Source organism: Phyllobates terribilis, unplaced genomic scaffold (genome assembly GCF_046119375.1).
Source record: "Phyllobates terribilis strain yellow unplaced genomic scaffold, ASM4611937v1 Scaffold_9__5_contigs__length_417890890, whole genome shotgun sequence".
Classification (NCBI taxonomy): domain Eukaryota; kingdom Metazoa; phylum Chordata; class Amphibia; order Anura; family Dendrobatidae; genus Phyllobates; species Phyllobates terribilis.
Window position 1 is genome coordinate 402,019,117 of NW_027362769.1, and position 20,851 is coordinate 402,039,967.

Consider the following 20,851-nt stretch of genomic DNA (forward strand, 5'->3'; position numbering starts at 1 on the left):
ACAGTACATTCCCCCACACACAGTATGATGTCCTCACAGTACATTCCCCCACACACAGTATGATGTCCTCACAGTACATTCCCCCACACACAGTATGATGTCCTCACAGTACATTCTCCCACACACAGTATGATGTCCTCACAAGTAATGACAGCATTAAAAAAGGTATAAACTGCTGACTAAGCCCTGTCCCCCTGGTGTGCTGGTCTGCTTTGTGTGGACTGAGGCTTTGCACAGTAGGTTCAATCTAGCAACATATTTGCACCTGCCGCACTGAGACTCAAGCGCACAGGCTGAATGGTGAGACATAGAGTTGACAGTCCCCATCTTTTTCATTGTATTCTACACTTTGAGGATGCATATACCATTGAAATTGAGATGTTGGGTGAGGGGTTGGTGGCATCGGGCACAACTGACCCACAAGCCACATAGCGACTGTGTGGTCTGCCATTTTTAGGAGTACTTCCATAGTTTTTTGACAATTATAAGTTATTAGTTTACTTTCTGTTAATATTCACTTTTAACTTTCTACGGCTTTATTATTTTATGGCCGTGTTTTTGGTGGATGGCTGGAGAATTGTCTCTGGGCCATTTAATTTAATGAAATCCAAATTAATCCTAAATCCAGAGTAATGGTGATAGAAGACAGGAGTGTAACTATAGGGGGTGCAGAGGGACACTTACACTCAGACCCCGATACCTGAAGCCCTTCAGACACTATATCAGGCACTATATTATAAATGGTAGGTTGGGGCCCTTGTATAGATTATACTCAGGGGCCCAGGTTTAGATTGTGTCTCTATGGGAGGAAAATAATGATCTTCTCCACTTACCTGATTGGGAAGTCTCCCTAAAAAATAGAACAAAAGAAGATTTTAATAACTTTAATATTGAGCTGAAGAGAAAGTAAAGAAAGACGATTACTTCTCATCGATCTTCGCATCTGCTCCAATTTATCTTCAAATGAAGAACTTTTTCCGTAACTAAATTCACCTACAAGAAATAGAAACAAGAAGATAAAGGAAAAAAGTGAGGAACGAAGATGCAGGACGGAGGTGGAAATAGGTCTGGCATTGGGGGGGAATGTGGACAAGACATGGACAAGACATGGCCATGACATGGAGAAGACATGGCCAAGACACAAGGCATGGATAATATACAGACAGTATATACGCAATGCACGGACAGTATACAGAGGTCTCAGACTGTAGACTACCAGCGCACCCTCACATCCCATATTTGCGTGTATACATTACTTGCACTCTCCTGTGGCCCCACTTGGTTACTCTTCGTCCCTTGTGGAGTCGTCTCCCGCTGTTCATCATTGGTTTCTGTGGGGCGATAGGCAGCGATGTGAGTAGTGATCATTCCTGACATACAGGTCGTGGCGAGTATGTAATTGTGTCTGTAGGATTATTATTGTAAGTATATACAGGTTTTTTGCTGCATACTTCCACATTTGTGTATTATGACAAAGTCCCTGGCAAAGTGCTGGAGGGGAGGAATGTTTGACTGAGGCTATTAGCTTCACTGATTTGAAACCCAGAAGTTTTGCTCCAGCACACTAAGTGTTATGAGGAGTTAAGCAGCCATTTTAAGGGTTAGGTTTTTGAGAACAACCATAGAGCGGGTGGGAGGTTGTCCTCCATATCTCCACCCCAGGGTGTGGGCTGGGGTTTAAATAGACAGCCTGCTGAGGCATTCAGTGTTCAGGTGTCTGGAGAGGGTAGCTCAAGAGACGTGGTGTTGTGCTAACCTGAACCTTTTGCTAAACCCTGAGCAGGCAAATCCCCGCTACCACAAGGACTGTGCTTTGTGTTGCCACTTTGTTTTGTTTTTCCTGTTTTGCCCAAAGGGCCATGTTTACTTTCATGGACTCTATGTTGGTTTATGCCGCATTCTAATAAACCAACAAGAAATTTAAAGAGGCAGTGTTCCTGTGTCTAACTCTGTGTGCAGCTGAGTGACCCGATCTACCACAGGGGGTGTTTCGAATGCGGACAATGTTCCTGGAACACGTATAGCAGTTGTGGACAAACCGCGGCAATAAGCCAGGAAACGATGACAGACAGCATGGGGGACCTGATTAAGCACATTGTGCTAGCCCAGAATTAGACAAGTAAGCTGCTTATGCCATCAGATCCACCAACAGCAGCAGCAACAAGAACAGCACCAAAAACAGCAGAAGCAGCTGGAATTTCTCGCAGAGGCGGTTCATGGGAGGCTGGCAGCCCCTCCCCCAACTCCAGATGTCCGGAAGGCGGTAAGATGAGCCATACAAAAAATGACTCCAGGTGATGATGTTGAGGCGTTTTTGACTCTCTTCGAGAGGGTAGCAGAGCGTAAAAAGCTGTCTCCGGAGCAGTGGTCGGAGGTGCTGGCCCCCTATCTGACTGGTGACCCTCAAAAGGCTTATTATGATCTGGCCTTACAGGATGCCCAGGAATATTCAAAGTTAAGAACTGAGATACTGGCAGGCTCAGAGGTGACTATGTCTTTACGAGCTGCTTCCCCTCTGGCTGTTATAACCTGCTTCACAGATGATGCATTGTCAGACACCAGCTTCTGGCAGTGTTCCTGAGAAATTTATAGCTGTAAAGACACACTGTAGGCGGAAGACACAAAGCTTTCAAAAGCCACTCTTCTTAGCAGATCCCAAAGGATCTATCATCCTTTAAGCCCTATATTGAGATCTGGACTTATGCAGGTCCACCTGTGTTACATCCACAGAACAACAGCCGGCTGGTGGACCGAGTTGGCAGAGAGTTGTCATGATGCCAGGTATAAACTAGGAGGTAAAAGTCAGGGACAGAATTACGAGACAGGTAATCAGAAAAACAAGCCAAGGTCAGAAACTAATCACCAGGAAATTGAGGATACATTGCAAAATAAAGCAACAGACCAGGGGTAGTAGAACTTACCCTGACACATACTAAGAGCTAAGTGACACATTCAATATCCAATTCTAGTTATATCCAACAAACCAGCTCCTGAGGAAGCTTTGTAGTGAAACGTGCATCAAGAAGTTTCTGCAGTGGGTACATACAGTGTATTACAAGTAGAGAACGAGTAAATTGCCCAAAATTAGTTTCAGGTTTAATTCATCTGATTCGGCCCTAAATTGTTATTTGGATCAAATAGAGAGTAACTCCACAGGGAGGGAGCGTCTAACACGGCACTGACCAAGGTGGCCGCATCACAGGAGAGCTCCATTTACAACCACTCAGCCCAGCGACTGCAGGCGACTGCTCCCCATCTATATACAGTTGAAACCAGAAGTTTCCATACACTATATAAAAAGACACATCTACAGGTTTTTCTCAATATCGGACATGAAATCAGAATAAACCTTTCCCGTTTTAGGTCAATCAGGATTCCCATCATTTTTAATATTTGCCAAATGCCAGAATAATGAGAGAGAGAGAGAATGTTTTAAGGCATTTTTATTACTTACTGCAAAGTCAGAAGTTTCCATCCATTTCATTAGTATTTGGTCCCATTGCCCTTAAACTGAATGACTTGGGTCACACGTTTGGGATCTCCTTCCACAAGCTTCTCACAATAGTTGGTCGGAATTTGGGTCGATTCCTCCTGACAGAACTGGTGTAACTGATCCAGATTTGGAGGTCACTTTGCCCGCAGCCTTTTCAGCTTTACCCATAGATTTTCAATAGGGTTGAGATCAGGGCTTTGTGATGGCCACTCCAAAACATTGACTTGGTCATCCTTATGCCACTTTGTTACCATTTTGGCAGTATGCTTCGGGTCATTGACCATTTGGAAGACCCATTTCCGCCCAAGCTTTACCTTCCTGACTGATGTCTTGAGATGTTTCTTCAGTATTGCCACTAGTGTTGAGCCACCCCCGTAGTGTTCGAGTTCGGTTCGGTTCGTCGAACACCCGTGTGTTCGCCGAACTGTTCGTCGAACTGTTCGTCGAACACCTTCGAACACCGTTAAAACCAATGGCAGGCAAACAAAAACACATAGAAACACATAGAAAACACCTTCAAAGGTGTCCAAAAGCTGACAAACTGCTCAGAAGACACAACTAACACATGGAAAAGTGACAAGTACATATAGTCATGCGAAAAGAAAAGAGGTGGAGGAGTAAAAGGAGGGGGAGACACAGATATAGGCATGTCATGCCCTTCTAAAATCCAAAAAGTGAGAAGCCGACACGTTCGGTCCGCTCCTGCCCGTGCCACCTCCGTGTCGCCGGGTTTGTGCCAGAGCCGCGGTGAACCCTGACGGCCAGCCCCCCTCTCCCAATACTGGTGCCTGTCCGCTGGTGGGTCGAGCGAGCCCCCCTGTGGTGGAGGCAGCTCTAAGCTTTTTAATTTAAATTGTCTCTCTAATTTGAATGAATACACTTTAAATCCATTTACAAGGATCTATTGGAGGGCAAGTCTCATGCCAGCTGCCGCGTAATTCCAGCTCCAGTAGCGTCCACTAAAGCTGCTGCAGTTTAAAAGCTTTTATAAGGATCGAGCTCGGCTGTCCACCGCAAGGCATCCTACTGCCAGTCCCAGCCCCTATGCCTTGGGGTGCCTCCTGATGCTCTTCACTGAGTATCCCGTGGTCCCGAAGCATTTCCTTTGAAAAAATTAAGTGTCCAAACTACAGGTGGTGTAGCTTGCTTAACAGCCGGGATAATCCGCTGACTAGCAGACACTGCTACTAGGCACAAAGTATTTCCTGGGCTAGATGCAGTTAAAAATTTGTAATTAGATACTCTCGTTGGATGCTGAGAAAGCATTCCATAGAGTCTCCTGGCACGCCATATATGATTCTCTTAAAAAGCTTGGGGTAGGGGTCTAGGGGACCCTTTTATAGCCAAAATCACGGCCCTGTATCACAATACGTCACCTAGGCTGAAGATAAATGGAACTGTAGCACCCTGAGGGCTCGGTTGCTACAGAGGTATTGCACCTCACCCAGAGGTGTGATATCTCACTCTCAGGTAAGGATGGAGTGTGGATCAGGACCCGACACCTGCATGCATTACACCACATTGCCGTGGGGCAGGGCGACCAATATGCCTCTGAGATGGGCACGACAGTCCCTGTCCCTGGCTGGAATGGGGGGAGGGAACACTGAGGAAGGGGAACCCTGTAGTGCAGGAGCAGGGAGGAAGCAGTTCCTGGATGCATTGAGAAGGGAGTATAAAAGGTGGGCACCATCTTAGTTCAGTGCAGAGAAGTCTGAGCAGAAGTGGCAGGGAGCAGGGGCTCTGCATGAGCTCTGCTCCGGAGGCGGGCCTAGTAACAGAGGCCCAGGCCTGGAAGAGGGAGAAGGAAGGAAGAGGAGCGGAGAAGGCTCCAGGAATGAGGAATGAAGGGATTCCAGGGGTGCGGATGGGCGAGTCGCCACCGCACGCCCGAATCCACCTGCGTGGGGGGGTCAGGCCAAAGGGGGAGACCGGTACCCGAAACTAGTGGAGGCAGGAAACGACCCTCAGCTAGAAACCGGAGGCTGTGACATTTTATGTGGCGCAGCCCCTCGCTACACCCGCTAGGAAGGCACCACATAGGGTCAGGGAAACTGGCGCCAAGTTTACCAAGAGGAGGCCCGAGGCAGCCGGACAGAAGGGTTGGTAAGAAAGGCCAGACAAAGGACACACAAAGGGGGTCCTGTGAAGCGCTCCAAAGTTATCTGAGAGTTGTCTGAGCCCCTCACCTGGTGAGCACAGTACGACGTGGGCAGCCGTTACCTGCAGACGTGGTCTGGATAATAAGAACTGTGAGTAAAGGCCCTGGACTGCATCACTGACTCCGTGTCGTTACTGCTGCTGCCCTGCACCATCACCCCCATCCTCCGCATACACTGCCCTGAGGCTATACTCCTCCCGTGGGGAGTTATGCTACGCTCTGCTGCACCCACAACACCAGCCTCAGCGGTCTGCCCTGCAGCGGCGGTTCACTCTGACCGCAATCCACGGGTGGCGTAGTCGGACATTTAAACATCAAAACCACATAAATAGTTCCGCCACTGGTTTGACCACCCTGAGCCACGGAACCGGGTCGCCGCCACGAAGACTACAACCACCAGCATCCACCAAAAAGGGTCCGGCTCCGGGTGTCCCAAGGCCCAGGGGGTGCATCAGAACATTTTCATCACCTTTCACAATCACCAATGGGACAAGGCAGGGATGTCCTCTGTCCCGTCTCTTATACATCCTAGTGACGGAGCACCTGCTCTCATCAATTCGCCATAACCCCAATATTAGGTGGATTGAGGTGGGAGGCACCGAGTACAAGTGCTCTCTATTTGCTGATGATGTCCTAGTATATATCACTCAATCACATATATCCATCCCTGCTGTTATGGCTGAAATAGATCACTTTGTTACATGGTCAAATTTTAAAATCAATGCAGCGAAGTCTGAGGCCCTCGATGTCTCCCTCCCCAAATCCATATAGGATTCCATCCAGTCCAACTTTCCCTTTGCCTGGCCCTCACAGGGTATCAAATACTTAGGAATTCCTATTCATAGAGACCTCTCCCATCTATGTTATCTTAATTTTGGGCCCTTTATTGAACAACTCCATACAGACCACGGTTGGCAACTTAGAACTGTAAGATTCACTACGTGAACCACTGGTGTTTTGTGGAAAAGCACATGTACACTGTGTTCCAAATTATTATGCAAAAAGTGTTTAGGAGTGATAACGGAAGAATTTGTTTGTTTGTCAGTTAAACTCATTGATGGTGATGTGTGTCAGGGCTCTTTATATCACTGTAAGCAATTGCAGACACCTGTGCTAATTAGTTTGGCAGGTGTGTCCAATGAAAGGCAAGACTACTTAAGAAGGCTCTCTCACATTATTAAGCAGCCTACATTTTCTGCCAAAATGGGAAAGAAAAAGGATGTGTCGGCTGCTGAGAAGCAACAAATTGTGGAGTGTTTAGGTCAAGGCATGACTACAATCAACATTGTGCGATGATCAGGATGAAGTGTCTTGGCAATCAAGAAGTATGTAGCTGATTCACAGTACACATGTGTGCGTGCTGATAAGGGCAAATTGAGGACTCTTTCCTACAGGCAATTACGTCAGGTTGAAAGAGCAGCGGCAAAAAAGCCTTGTCATAGCAGCAGACAAGTTTTTGAAGCTGCTTGTGCCTCCAACGTCCCCCGAACAACAAGATGCAGGGTCCTTCAGAGGTTTGCAGCTGAGCATACGCCATCCTGTCGACCTCCTCTATCCACTTCACACAAGCAGAAACGGCTCCAGTGGGCCAAACATTACATGAAGACTGATTTCAAAACTGTTTTGTTCACGGATGAGTGCCGTGCAGCGCTCGATGGTCCAGATGGATGGAGTGGAGGATGGCTGGTTGATGGACACCCCACGCAAACACGGCTACAGCGACAACAAGGAGGAGGTGGAGTAATGTTTTGGGCTGGAATCATGGGGAGAGAGATTGTCGGGCCCTTTAGGATCCCTGAAGGAGCTAAAGATGAACTCCATAATGTATGTGGATTTTCTCAAACAGCACTTCCTGCCATGGTTCAAGAAGAAGAACCGTGTATTTCACAGCAAGATCATTTTTTTGCATGATAATGCACCATCTCATGCTGCACATAAAACATCTGCATCTCTGGCTGATATGGGCATAAAAGGGGACAAACTTATGGTGTGACCCCCATGCTCCCCTGACCTCTACCCCATTCAGAACCTCTGGAGCATCATCAAAAGGAGTGTCTATGATGGCGGGAGGCAGTTCACATCTAAGCAACAGCTCTAGGAGGGTATTCTGTCCTCATGCAAAACAATTGAAGCAGAAACCATCCAAAACCTGACAAATTCAATGGACGAGAGAGTTCAGAAGCTCCTTTCGAACAAGGGGTCCTATGTGAAAATGTAACATCACCTAGAATAAAGTTTTGAGTTGAAAACTGTTTGATATCAGTTTCTAATAACCTGCTAATGCTTATAATTTCAAAAATGACCATTTTTTTGGTCTTTATTAAAATGAAAAGGTTGATCGAAAAGTTTGGGGGATCTAAGAGTGTGGCAACCCAGTAGTCATGATTACTTCGAATCTGACAATATGAGGGTCATGTTGCAGGTAGTGCAGCAAGAAGGCACTTATGTGTCTTGCACATCTCGGAGCCCCAAAATTATTTTCCGGGCTAGATGCAGCTAAAAATTATTATTAATTTTAAATCTGGTGGAGCTTAGTATAGATGGCCTAATAGGATCAGTGCTGCACACTGCTACAAAGCCCAAATTATTTTCCAGTCAAGATACAGATAAACATGATTAGTAATTTTAAATCTGGTGGAGCTTATTATAGATGGCCTAATAGAATCAGTGCTGCACACTGCTACAAAGCCCAAATTATTTTCCAGCCAAGATACAGATAAACATGATTAGTAATTTGAAAGCTTAAAACGGTTGGTAGGGTGATTTTAACCAATCATCCATCTTTTACTCTCCCCAGGATGACACAGGGGTAGAAAAGTCGTTTCGGATCCATGATTTGTTCATCTTTATGAACGTGAGTCTGTCTACATTATCAGTGGAGAGCCGCGTGCGCTTATCTGTCAGCACACCACCAGCAGCGCTGAACACACGTTCAGACAGAACGCTGGCTGCGGGGCATGACAAGATCTCCAAGGCGTAAGTGGCTAGCTCCGGCCATTTATCCAGATTGGAAGCCCAAAAAGAGCAAGGGTCCAGTGACACACTCATGGCTTCAATGTTTACTTGGAGATACTCCTGTACCATCGTCTCTAGGCGTTGACTATGTGTCAGACTTCTTGTCTCCTGTGGCCTTGCAAAGGATGGGCTAAAAAAGTGGTGAAATGATTCCGCAAAATTGATGTTACCAGCAGATACTGTGGTTCTGTTACGGTTTGAGTGCTGAACACTTGACGGTCCCACAGTTGGCAAGTTGGAACTGTGAGATTCACTACGTGCACCACTGGTGTTTTGTGGAAAAGCACATGTAAGATTCTGCAACAGTCTCTGCTGATACTCCTGCATGCGTGCATCCCTTTCTATGGCAGGAATAATTTCTGCAAATTTACTTTTGTACCGGGGATCTAACAGTGTGGCAACCCAGTAGTCAGGATTATTTCTAATTCTCACAATTCGAGGGTCATGTTGCAGGTAGTGCAGCAAGAAGGCACTCATGTGTGTTGCGCATCCAGGAGCACCAAGTCCCTGTTGTGTTGGTGGCGAGGTAACAATCATGCTTCCTTCCTCTGTCCTCTCCCCCCAACCTCGCACAACAGAAATGTGATCAAGGTCTCCCTCATCTGATGAGTCTTCCATCAGTTCGTCCTCCACTTCTTCCTGGGCTCCTGCACCTTCCTCACTAGTTTGGCTGCTACCATGCGCCCTGGTAAAACCATCTCCCCCACCCTCACATGCCTGCTGCTTTGGTGCTGCCGACCGGCTGGACCTTGCAGATGTTAGCCCATCTGCATAGAACTCCTCCTCCTCTACTTCCTCCACCTCCTCTTGTGCCACCACCTGACTCCGAATTCTGTTTAACATGTGCTCCAGCATGTAAATCACCGGAATAGTCATGCTGATAATGGCATCGTCAGCACTAAACATCTTCGTCGCCATTTCAAAACTGTGCAGAAGGGTGCATAGGTCCCTGATCTGAGACCACTCCTCCAGCGTGATTTGCCCCACCTCTGGATCTCGTTGGCCCAGGCTATACGTCAGAACGTATTGCACCAGGGCTTGTCGGTGCTGCCACAGTCGCTGCAACATGTGCAGAGTTGAATTCCACCGGGTAGGCACATCGCATTTTAGCCGGTGAAGTGGCAGGCCCAACGACTTCTGTAGAGATGTAAGTCGCTGAGCTGCGGGATGCGAACGGCGGAAGTGAGCACACAGCGACCGTGCCCTCTGCAGAAGGCCATCTAGTCTGGGATAGTGGGCTGAAAATTGCTGGACAACCAGGTTCAACACGTGAGCCATACAAGGCACGTGTGTGACATTGCCCCGGCGAAGGGCCGCACCCAGGTTTGCAGCATTGTCGCACACGGCCTTCCCTGGTTTCAGGTCCAGTGGAGACAACCATTCATGAAATTGGTTCTCCAGAGCTGACCACAACTCCTCAGCTGTGTGACTCACATTTCCCAGACATTTCAAAGTAAAAACCGCCTGATGACGTTGAGCCCTACTGCCAGCATAGTAAGGAGGTGTGCAGGATCCCTTCTGCGCAGTTAGAAAGCTTGTGGCATGACCAGACAGGCTTTGGGTGCAGGTGGAAGACTGAGAGGAGGTTGAGGAGGCAGAAGCAGTGGAGGAACTTTGACATAAAGAGGATTGACGCACAACTCGTGGGGACGGCAAGACTTGGACAGCAGCCCCTTGTCCTGCTGTCACCATAGTTACCCAGTGCCCAGTCAGCGACATGTAATGCCCCTGTCCATGCCTACTCGTCCAAGTGTCTGTGGTGAAATGCACCCTGTCACACACAGAGTTTCTCAAAGAAGCGGTGATGTTGTGTGCGACATGCTGGTGGAGCGCAGGCACACCTTTCTTTGAGAAGTAGTGCCGACTGGGCATCTGGTACTGGGGCACTGCGACGGACATAAGGTCTCGAAAATCCTCTGTGTCCACCAGGCGGAAAGGCAGCATTTCTGTAGCCAAGAGCTTGCAGATGGTGAAATTCAACCTCTTAGCTTTCTCATGGCTAGGAGGAAATGGTCTTTTACTTGTCCACATCTGAGGGACCGAGGGCTGGCTATTGTGCTTAGACGGGGTTGATAAGGGTGTCCCCGGCAAACTGCCGGTCTGTGAGGAAGATGCAGGCGGACATGTTAGGTTGCCTTGATCCAAAGGTGGTGCTATCGATGTCGGACAGCGCTCAACACCAGCTGGTGTTACCACCTCCAAAGAAAATGATGACCTGCCAATCACGCTGGCTGTTGCGGGTAAAGAGGTGGCAGGTCTGCGCCCCAAAACAGGTGTGACTTCTTTGAGAAGTAGTGCCGACTGGGCATCTGGTACTGGGGCACTGCGACGGACATAAGGTCTCGAAAATCCTCTGTGTCCACCAGGCGGAAAGGCAGCATTTCTGTAGCCAAGAGCTTGCAGATGGTGAAATTCAACCTCTTAGCTTTCTCATGGCTAGGAGGAAATGGTCTTTTACTTGTCCACATCTGAGGGACCGAGGGCTGGCTATTGTGCTTAGACGGGGTTGATAAGGGTGTCCCCGGCAAACTGCCGGTCTGTGAGGAAGATGCAGGCGGACATGTTAGGTTGCCTTGATCCAAAGGTGGTGCTATCGATGTCGGACAGCGCTCAACACCAGCTGGTGTTACCACCTCCAAAGAAAATGATGACCTGCCAATCACGCTGGCTGTTGCGGGTAAAGAGGTGGCAGGTCTGCGCCCCAAAACAGGTGTGACTGCTGTCCCCCCAGTCACAGAGGATGAAGAGGCCGCGGATGCACAAGATATGGCAGACGGTGGTTGGCCCGGCCGGCTAGGCCGCATTGTAGCACACTGCGCTTCCCACTGCAACTTATGCTTCATGTCCATGTGCCGGTTCATGCATGAAGTACTCAAACTATGTATTTTTTGGCCTCTACTTAGCTTTTGCTGACAAATGTTACAGATAACACGAGTTGGGTCATCTTTATCGATCTGAAAAAATGCCCAGGCTATGCAAGGCTTAGCACCCATGCGACCTGAAGAGCCACCACGACTTGTGGTGAGAGGCAGAGTTGTGTTTGAGGATGCAGTTGTTGACGTGCTTCCAGTACTACGTCTCTGTCCAGGAAGGCGCAACCTGACCTCGTCGTCACTAGCATCTTCCTCCACCTCCTCTGCTGACCTCATCTCTTGGCTGACTGTGGGTTGACAGTAAGTGGGATCTCCAACCTCATCATCATCACCCTGTGCGTTATCACACCCGTCGTCCTCAGAGCCAACCTGTTCCTGCCCTGACAAAATACTAAAGTTGTCGCTCCAATCAGGTATTTGAGTCTCATCATCGTCTTCCTCATTGTCTCCACCAACAGGAGTTACAGTTTGGGAATGAGGGTCTACATTATGGTCAGAACCTTCTGCGTCTGGTCCTGGATCCGACTCATAAAGATTCTGGGCATCAGTGCAGATCATTTCCTCGTCTGGATTCACAGAAGCGCTGGAGTCGACCTCTGATTCCCAGGCTATAGTATGAGTAAACAGCTCTGCAGACTCAACCATCTGTTCTACCTCATACTCAGACGGGCAGCTGGAGATTTGGGAGCTGTGAGGAAGCAAGTGCGATTGGGGTGACACCTTTGAGGACTGGAGTATTTGTGATGTTGAAGTTGATGTGGAGGAGAGCCCACTTAAAGGAGCACTTGATATCCGTTGAAGCACCTGCTGTTTTTGTGCCTCATCTGGAATTTGTAGCGATTGGCGTGGCCGTAAGAAAGGGATCTTATCACATTGTCCACTAAAAGAAGTAGACATTTTAGTTTGGCTGGAAGATGGTCTTTCTTCTGCAGATGTTACTGTTGCTTTAACACCTACCCCACGGACACAACCTTTTTTCCCCTTCCCAACACGCCTATTCCCCTTTCCACCAGCAGCAGGCCTTTTTCCACTCATTTTGGTGGTTAACTAATTCACAACTCTGTAGTTGTTTGCACAAAAAAACAATGGATGGTAACCGAGCAGAGCTGAGTGGCCAAACTGTGGTATTAGGCCAAAACTATTGGCTGGGTTAGATGCAGAAAAAAATTATATTCAATTTGCAACCTGATGGAGGTCAGTATAGATGGATTAATAGAACAAGTCCCACACACAGCTAGAAGCCCAATATTTTTTCAGAAGTAGATGCAGAAAAAAAAATATATTCAGTTTGCAACCTGATGGAGGTCAGTATAGATGGACTAATAGAGAAAGTCCCACACACTGCTAGAAGGCCAAATATTTTTTCAGAGCTAGATGCAGAAAAAAATTATATTCAGTTTGCAACCTGATGGAGGTCAGTATAGATGGACTAATAGAATGATGCTATGCCCAAAAGATTTTACTTCACTAGGTGCAGTAAAAAAATTGGTATTCTATACACAGGTGGTATATCTTGCAACACAGATAGGCTACTCCACTGACTAACACACTCTGCAATAGGCCAAAAAGGATTAGCTTTGCTAGATTCAGCCAAATGCTGTGAAAAAAAACTTGCACAGCACTGGCACAGACCTGCCTGGCAAAAACTGATAGGAACTGATGTAACTTAGCCCTGAAAAGGACTCCAATTACAATTAGTCTTTACTCCCACAATCTATCTATTTAAGAGCACAGACCTGCCTGATAAAAGTCGTAGGAAATGCTGTAACCTAGTCCTTAAAAGGACTGCAATCACAACTATTCCCTACTCCCAAGCTATCTGTAGATTTGTGCGAAAATTGGCTTGAAATTAACAAGGTATAGCGCACACAGCAACAGCGGTGCCGTCTAACACGCAGCTGCAGCAGTGAGAAAATAGTGGCGACGGGGAAAATGGCTTGGTCTTATAGGGCAAGGACATGTGACATACACTGCCAATGACACATGCCCTTGCTTGTGTGAAAAAAAGCACTTCGCTCCGTGTGTGCGCTGCTGATAGGCTGACAGATTGCACCTCCCCACTGTAAATGCGTGAAAGAGAAAAAAAAATGGAGATCTTCATTATTCCTGCAGAGATCCATCCCCTGTCCCCTCCCCCCGCCCCGCTGTACACTCAAACTGCGTATTAACATTAATTTTCATCATTACTGAGAAAAAATCCAGTTATGATTTTGGTGCACGAACAGTTATCGAACATAACCTCGAACAGCCGAATTTTTCTCAAATCGTTCGTGTTCGCCGAACGGCTCGAACACCGCCCAAAACAGCTCGAATTTGAGATTGGCGAACAGTTCGAGTCGAACAACGCTCATCTCTAATTGCCACATAAACTTCTTTTCTCATGATGCCATCTATTTTGTGAAGTGCACCAGTCCCTCCTGCAGCAAAACAACCCCACAACATGATGCAGCCATCCCCGTGTTTTATAGTTGGGATGGTGTTCTTAGGCCTCCAAGCTTCTCCCTTTTTCCTCCAAATGCAACAATGGTCATTATGCCCAAAAAGTTCAATTTTAGTTTCGTCAGACCACAGGACATGTCTCCAAAAATTAAGGTCTCTGTTCCTGTGTGCATTTGCAAACACTAATCTGTTTTTTTTTATGTTTATTTTGAAGTAATGGCTTGTTCCTGGCAGAGTGGCCTTTCAGCCCATGTTGATACAGTACTCATTTCACTGTGGATATTGACACAATCTTACCAGCTTCCGCCATCATCTTCACAAGGCTTTTTGCTTTTGTCCTTGGGTTGATATGCACATGTTGGACCAAAGCACGTTCATGTCAGGGACCCAGAACCCGTCTCCTTCCTGAGCAGTATGATGGCTGGACATTCCCATCTTGTTTATACAGATGAATGAGGAACCTTCAGGTATCTTGAAATTGTACCCATTGATGAGCCAAACTTGTGCAAGTCCACAATTCTCTTCCTGATATCTTGGTTGATTTCTTTAGACTTTCCCATGATGCTACACAAAGAAGCAGTGTGTTTCAGATGTGCATTAAAATACATCCACAGGTGTGTCTGTTATTAACTCAGATGTTGCTGTAGAGGGGAGCACACGAGGCCGCTACCATCATGCTGTGTGCCGGAACTATCTTTCCTTTGCCCAATGCCCCCTCTATTATTAAGGACTGAGACCGGAGTGTGTGCTGCAATGGAGGACTTTCTGTACTCACTGTTTCCCCTTTCATGGAACAAACACCAACTTCAAGGAAGACAAGAGATGTTAGATCCGGGTTAACAGACTCACTTTTACTGTACAATTCTTCCATACACGGTTGCAGTATACAGATCAAGACAAGTTCTTTGGTTAGTGAAGTACCCTTGGTTATGGGCCTTTCTTGTGTTTGGTCTCGTCCCTTCCTGAGACACAACATCATCCACTTCTTCTGCAACCCAGCTGAGAATCTCCCCTCTAGGGATATAGAGGCCTCGCCTTGAGCACCTCTGACAGGCCATGAGCCTAGGACTGTGTCAGCGTCCAGATTCCGTCTCAAATGTATCCTCATTCTGTTCTGATAACTCACACTAGTAAAACACTTCTTCACTGCTGCTACTGCTGATGGGAGTCTGTTTTCCTGTCTGCTTAGTCTTCCTCAACACTCCGTCTCTCTCTGTACATGGAACAGAACCTACACCAGCCCTGTGCAATCGGGTCTTGCACCCAGGTGGACTGACACAGGCCTCCCCTAAAGCCAGGCATACACGCCTAATGCTTCTCACTACTCACTAGACTAGACTGTCTGCAACCCGAAATGATTTTCTATAAAACAGTTGTAAGACAGTAACTCCTCCCAACTGGGAATTTCCCTTGTGCTGTGGGTGTAATGCTTAACTACTTTTATACTGAACTTAACTAACTTCCTGAACTACAGTGCCCTTTCCCATTACTAACCTAAACTATGAACCCTACACTATACCTGTCAGGAATATTATAAAATATTGATATCAGGGACAGCTTAACAGAATATTAGCCCTTCTCCCATGCCCTCTGCTGTAGTGTTTGTCCAGAGATGACAATCATACAGTGTCTAATGCAAATTATCACCCACTCTTTCTGCTCAGCACAAAAGCCCCAATTAACGCACGACTGATAAATAGTTATTCACACACGGCCAGGGAAGAAGTGTGAAAACTTTGTTAGGAAGCAGGCCTCTTGTCCCTGAAAGACCCAGGAGGTACTTAAAATGCAGGCTTCCCTAATTTGTGTGTAACTGTGAAGGGTCTTCCCCGAGCTTCAAAGGGGAATTTGCAGACATGATGACTCCGATATTAGATATGAAATAATATGAGTTCTATAGGTCCGACAATAACGGGACCCATATGTAGAGTAACCAAATCAGCCCCGGAATATGCAGGTATTTTTCCACGGCCGTAACCAACATCGGGGGGCCGTAGTGCAAGAACCCCGGAATAGCAGACTGCAGCGATGTGATGCGTAATATCAAAAGAAAGATACAATCATGAGGGAAAATATGGCGCAGTTTGCGAGCTTCTGCGATTAACAGGCGATGAGTTATCGCAGAAATCAGCGGTTCTAATAAAAATGTACAGGCTGGAGACCGGCCCACATGATGTCACCACCAGGGGCGTGTGGCCAGATCTCCCTTAGGAATAAAAGAGTCTATGGGGAAGACAGAAGTACTCATTGCTGGGGGGAATATGAATTATACGTAAAGGGTCCTGTTCAATAACAGCAATCTGGAGAACCCCCCCTCCCACTATATTGAATCGTCTCCGCGATCGTGTAGTGTAAGTAATTTTCACTCTTTATCTTGTTTTATTTTATGTATCTGCTTATGTATTTTAATGACCCCTTTGTAACATCCTTATGTATATATTTTTCCTAAACACTGCCTCCCTTTTGGATTAAATATAAAATTTAATAGTTCTGTTTCTTTTGTTCTGTAATCGTTCTCCTCCCCGAAGCCATAAACGCTACCGGGTTGGTTCCTGACCCGATACAAGTCCAGTAATACCGGGCTGTATCAAACCAGAACTGGTGGCAGCATACCATCTGGGGGATTTGAGGAAGACTGGCAGTGACGGTCGGAGGTGTGGATATATATTACTGGCGCAGCCAGGGAAATATATATATACCGCCCTCACTGCAGAGGGCCTCAAATACCCAGTGGGCTACAGGACAGCCTCTCCGGCGACCACTCGCTCTAGGTGCAGTACCTTGACTGACCTGAGAGGCGAGGGGGCGCCAGAGAGTTGTGCCTGTATTGTGGCGTCACGGATTGGTGACGTGTAAGGGATAACACACCACCGTGTTTTCCCCCGCTGGTAGCGGCTTCCTGGCACTACTTACTCTAGGTGCAGTACCTTGACTGACCTGAGAGGCAAGGGGGCGCCTGAGAGCTGCACCCACCGGCCGGCAAGTTTTCCTGACAATACCTATGTCCTACACTTAACCCTATGTGTTTTACATGAAGAGTATTATACATTCACATATGATAACAGTCACAAATCAGCATGAACACTGTTTAAAGAGGGAGAGGGATGTTACAGCCCCTGTCACACCCTTACATCGTCAAAAAAAACCTATGAGAAGCTTCCAAACACATGACATCATCATATGGGCCGTCCAGAATTGTTTAAAGGCAAAGTAATCTTAGTGTATGGAAACTTTTGACTTTGCAGTAAGTAATAAAAATGCCTTAAAACCTTCTCTCTCTCTCATTATTCTGACATTTGGCAAATATTAAACATTATGGTATAATCCTAATTGTCCTAAAACGGGAAAGGTTTATTCTGATCTCATGTCAGATATTGAGAAAAACATCATATGTGTCTTTTTATATAATGTATGGAAACTTCTGGTTTCAACTGTATCTGCATGTGACTTCGAGATTCCTCCTTACTTCAAATCATGACAAAAGGAAAGAAGCTCCTCTGAAGTGGCTTTTTTTCTTTTTATGGCTCTTTATGTTTTTTTTTTGTTTTTTTTAATACTCATGACCTTCCACAATGAGTGACAGGCAGGCAGTGACATCATTGGACCGGTGATAATTATTCAGTCTACAATATCGGTAAATCCCCTCTGGACGGGATATCACTAAATTCTCCCTGATTGCCCTATAACACCCGCCGATGCCATCTCCTATTTGTTGTTGCAGAATATACGACAATATTCAATATCGGAGGCAGAGTCCACACTCGACGAATGGAAACAATGAGATGAGACTATTCTTTTTTTATATAACTTTGTATCCGCTCCTCGTGGGCAGTATATATATATATATATATGATATGAGAATCACGAGCTCAAAGGAACTGCCCAAAGTGCTCAGAGACAGAATTGTGGCCAAGGTTACAAAAAAATTACTGCATTACTCAAGGTTCCTAAGAGCCCAATGGCCTCCATAATCCTTAAATGGAAGAAGTTTGGGACCACCAGAAGTCTTCTTAGACCTGGCCGTTCAGCCAAACTGAGCAATCGTGGGAGAAGAGCCTTGGTGAGAGAGGTAAAGATGAACCCCAAGATCACTGTGGCTGAGCTCCAGAGATGCAGTAAGGAGATGGGAGAAAGTTGCACAAAGTCAACTATCACTGCAGCCCTCCACCAGTCGGGCCTTTATGGCAGAGTGGCCCGACGGAAACCTCTCCTCAGTGCAAGACATATGAAAGGCCGCATAGAGTTTGCTCAAAAACACATGAAGGACTCCCTGACTATGAGAAATAAGATTCTCTGGTCTGATGAGATGAAGATAGAACTTTTTGGTGATAATTCTAGTGTGGTGTGGAGAAAACCAGGCACTGCTCATCACCTGCCCAATACAATCCCAACAGTGAAACATGGTGGTGGCAGCATCATGCTATGGGGGTGTTTTTCAACTGCAGGGATAGGATGACTGGCTGCAATTGAAGGAAACATGAATGCGTCCAAGTACAGAGATATCCTGGATGAAAACCTCTTCCAGAGTGCTCTGGACCTCAGACTTGGCCAAAGGTTCACCATCCAACAAGACAATGACCCTAAGCACACAGCTAAAATAACAAAGGAGTGGCTTCAGAACAACTCTGTGACCATTCTTGACTGGCCCAGCCAGAGCCCTGACCTAAACCCAATTAAGCATCTCTGGAGAGACCTGAAAATGGCTGTGCACCAACGTTCACCATCCAACCTGACGGAACTGGAGAGAATCTGCAAGGAAGAATGGCAGAGGATCCCCAAATCCAGGTGGGAAAAACTTGTTGCATCATTCTCCAGAAGACTCATGGCTGTACTAGCTCAAAAGGGGGCTTCAACTCAATACTGAGCAAATGGTCTGAATACTTATGACCATGTGATATTTCAGTTTTTCTTTTTTAATAAATTTGCAAAAATTTCTACATTTCTGTTTTTTTTCAGTAAAGATGGGGTGCAGAGTGTACTTTAATGAGAAAAAAAATTAACTTTTCAGAATTTACCAAATGGCTGCAATGAAACAAAGAGTGAAAAATGTAAAGGGGTCCGAATACTTTCCGTACCCATTGTGTGTATATATACAACCCCTGGCAAAAATTATGGAATCACTGGGCTCAGAGGATGTTCATTCAATTGTTTAATGTTGTTGAAAAAAGCAGATCACAGACATGGCACATAACTAGTCATTTCAAATGGCAACTTTAGGGCTTTAAGAAACACTAAAAGAAATCAAGATTAAAAATGTGGTACTCAGTAAGGGTAATTTTTTTTAGACCAAGCAGAGGGAAAAAACTATGGAATCACTCAATTCTGAGGAAAAAATTATGGAATCATCCTGTACATTTTCATTTCCAAAACAAACAACTGCATCAAATTATATCTGCTCGTTAGTCTGCATCTAAAAATGAGTGATCACACCTTGGAGAGCTGTGGCACCAAGTGGACTGACATGAATCATGACTCCAACACGAGATATGTCAATTGAAACAAAGGAGAGGATTATCAAACTCTTAAAGGAAGGTAAATCATCACGCAATGTGGCAAAAGATGTTGGTTGTTCATAGTCAGCTGTGTCTAAAATCTGGACCAAATACAAACAACATGGGAAGGTTGTTAAAGGCAAACATACTGGTAAACCAAGGAAGACATCAAAGAGTCAAGACCGGAAACTTAAAGCAATATGTCTCCAAAACAGTAAATGCACAACAAAACAAATGAGGACCGAATGGGAGGAAACTGAAGTCAATGTCTGTGACCGAACTGTATGAAACCGCCTAAAGGAAATGGGATTTACATACAGAAAAGCTAAACATAAGCCATCATTAACACCTAAACAGAAAAAAACAAGGTTACAATGGGCTAAGGAAAAGCAATCGTGGACTGTGGATGACTGGATGAAAGTCATATTCAGTGATGAATCACGAATCTGCATTGGGCAAGGTGATGAAGCTGGAAATTTTGTTTGGTGCCGTTCCAATGAGATTTATAAAGATGACTGCATGAAGATAACATGCAAATTTCCACAGTCATTGGTGATATGGGGCTGCATGTCAGGTAAAGGCACTGGGGAGATGGCTGTCATTACATCTTCAATAAATGCCCAAGCTTACATTGATATTTTGGACAGTTTTCTTATCCCATCAATTGAAAGGATGTTTGGGGATGATGGCATCATTTTTCAAGATGATAATGCATCCTGCCATAGAGCAAAAACTGTGAAAACATTCCTTGAAAGAAGACACACAAGGTCAATGTCATGGGCTGCAAATTATCCGGATCTCAATCCAATTGAAAATCTTTGGTGGAAGTTGAAGAAAATGGTCCATGACAAGGCTCCAACCTGCAAAGCTGATCTGGCAACAGCAATCAGAGAAAGTTGGAGCCAGATTGATGAAGAGTACTGTTTGTCAATCATTAAGTCCATGCCTCAGAGAACGTAAGCTGCTATTAAAGTCAGAGGTGGTGCAACAAAATACTAATGGAGTTTTGGAGTGTTCTTTTGTGTGTTTGTTTTTCATGATTCCATAATTTTTTCCTCAGAATTGAGTGATTCCATAATTTTTTCCCTCTGCTTGGTCTGAAAAAAATTACCCTTACTGAGTACCTCATTTTTTTATCTTGATTTCTTTTAGTGTTTCTTAAAGCCATAAAGTTGCCATTTGAAATGACTTTAGTTTTGTGCCATGTCTGTCATCTGCATTTTTTCAGCAACATTAAACAACTGAATGAACATCCTCCGAGCCCGGTGATTCCATAATTTTTGCCAGGGGTTGTATATCTATATATCTGTTATATTATAACCTTTGTGTGACTTTTCCTTGTACATTTGACCTGATCTTTCACATGAAGCTGTTTCTCACC

The 20,851-nt window shown here is 45.8% G+C and overlaps 1 protein-coding gene across 2 annotated transcripts in view; it reads right to left on the minus strand.

Moving 5' to 3' along the window:
- LOC141161261 (uncharacterized) overlaps positions 1-20,851 on the minus strand; it is a 120,979-nt gene that overhangs the window by 10,885 nt on the left and 89,243 nt on the right. For both annotated transcript variants that reach the window (XM_073646044.1, XM_073646045.1), the window contains 3 exons: positions 1,257-1,331; positions 925-993; positions 834-850 (listed from right to left, as the gene is read on the minus strand). In XM_073646044.1, the coding sequence (XP_073502145.1) occupies positions 834-850; positions 925-993; positions 1,257-1,331 (161 nt within the window). The remainder of the gene's footprint in view (positions 1-833; positions 851-924; positions 994-1,256; positions 1,332-20,851) is intronic.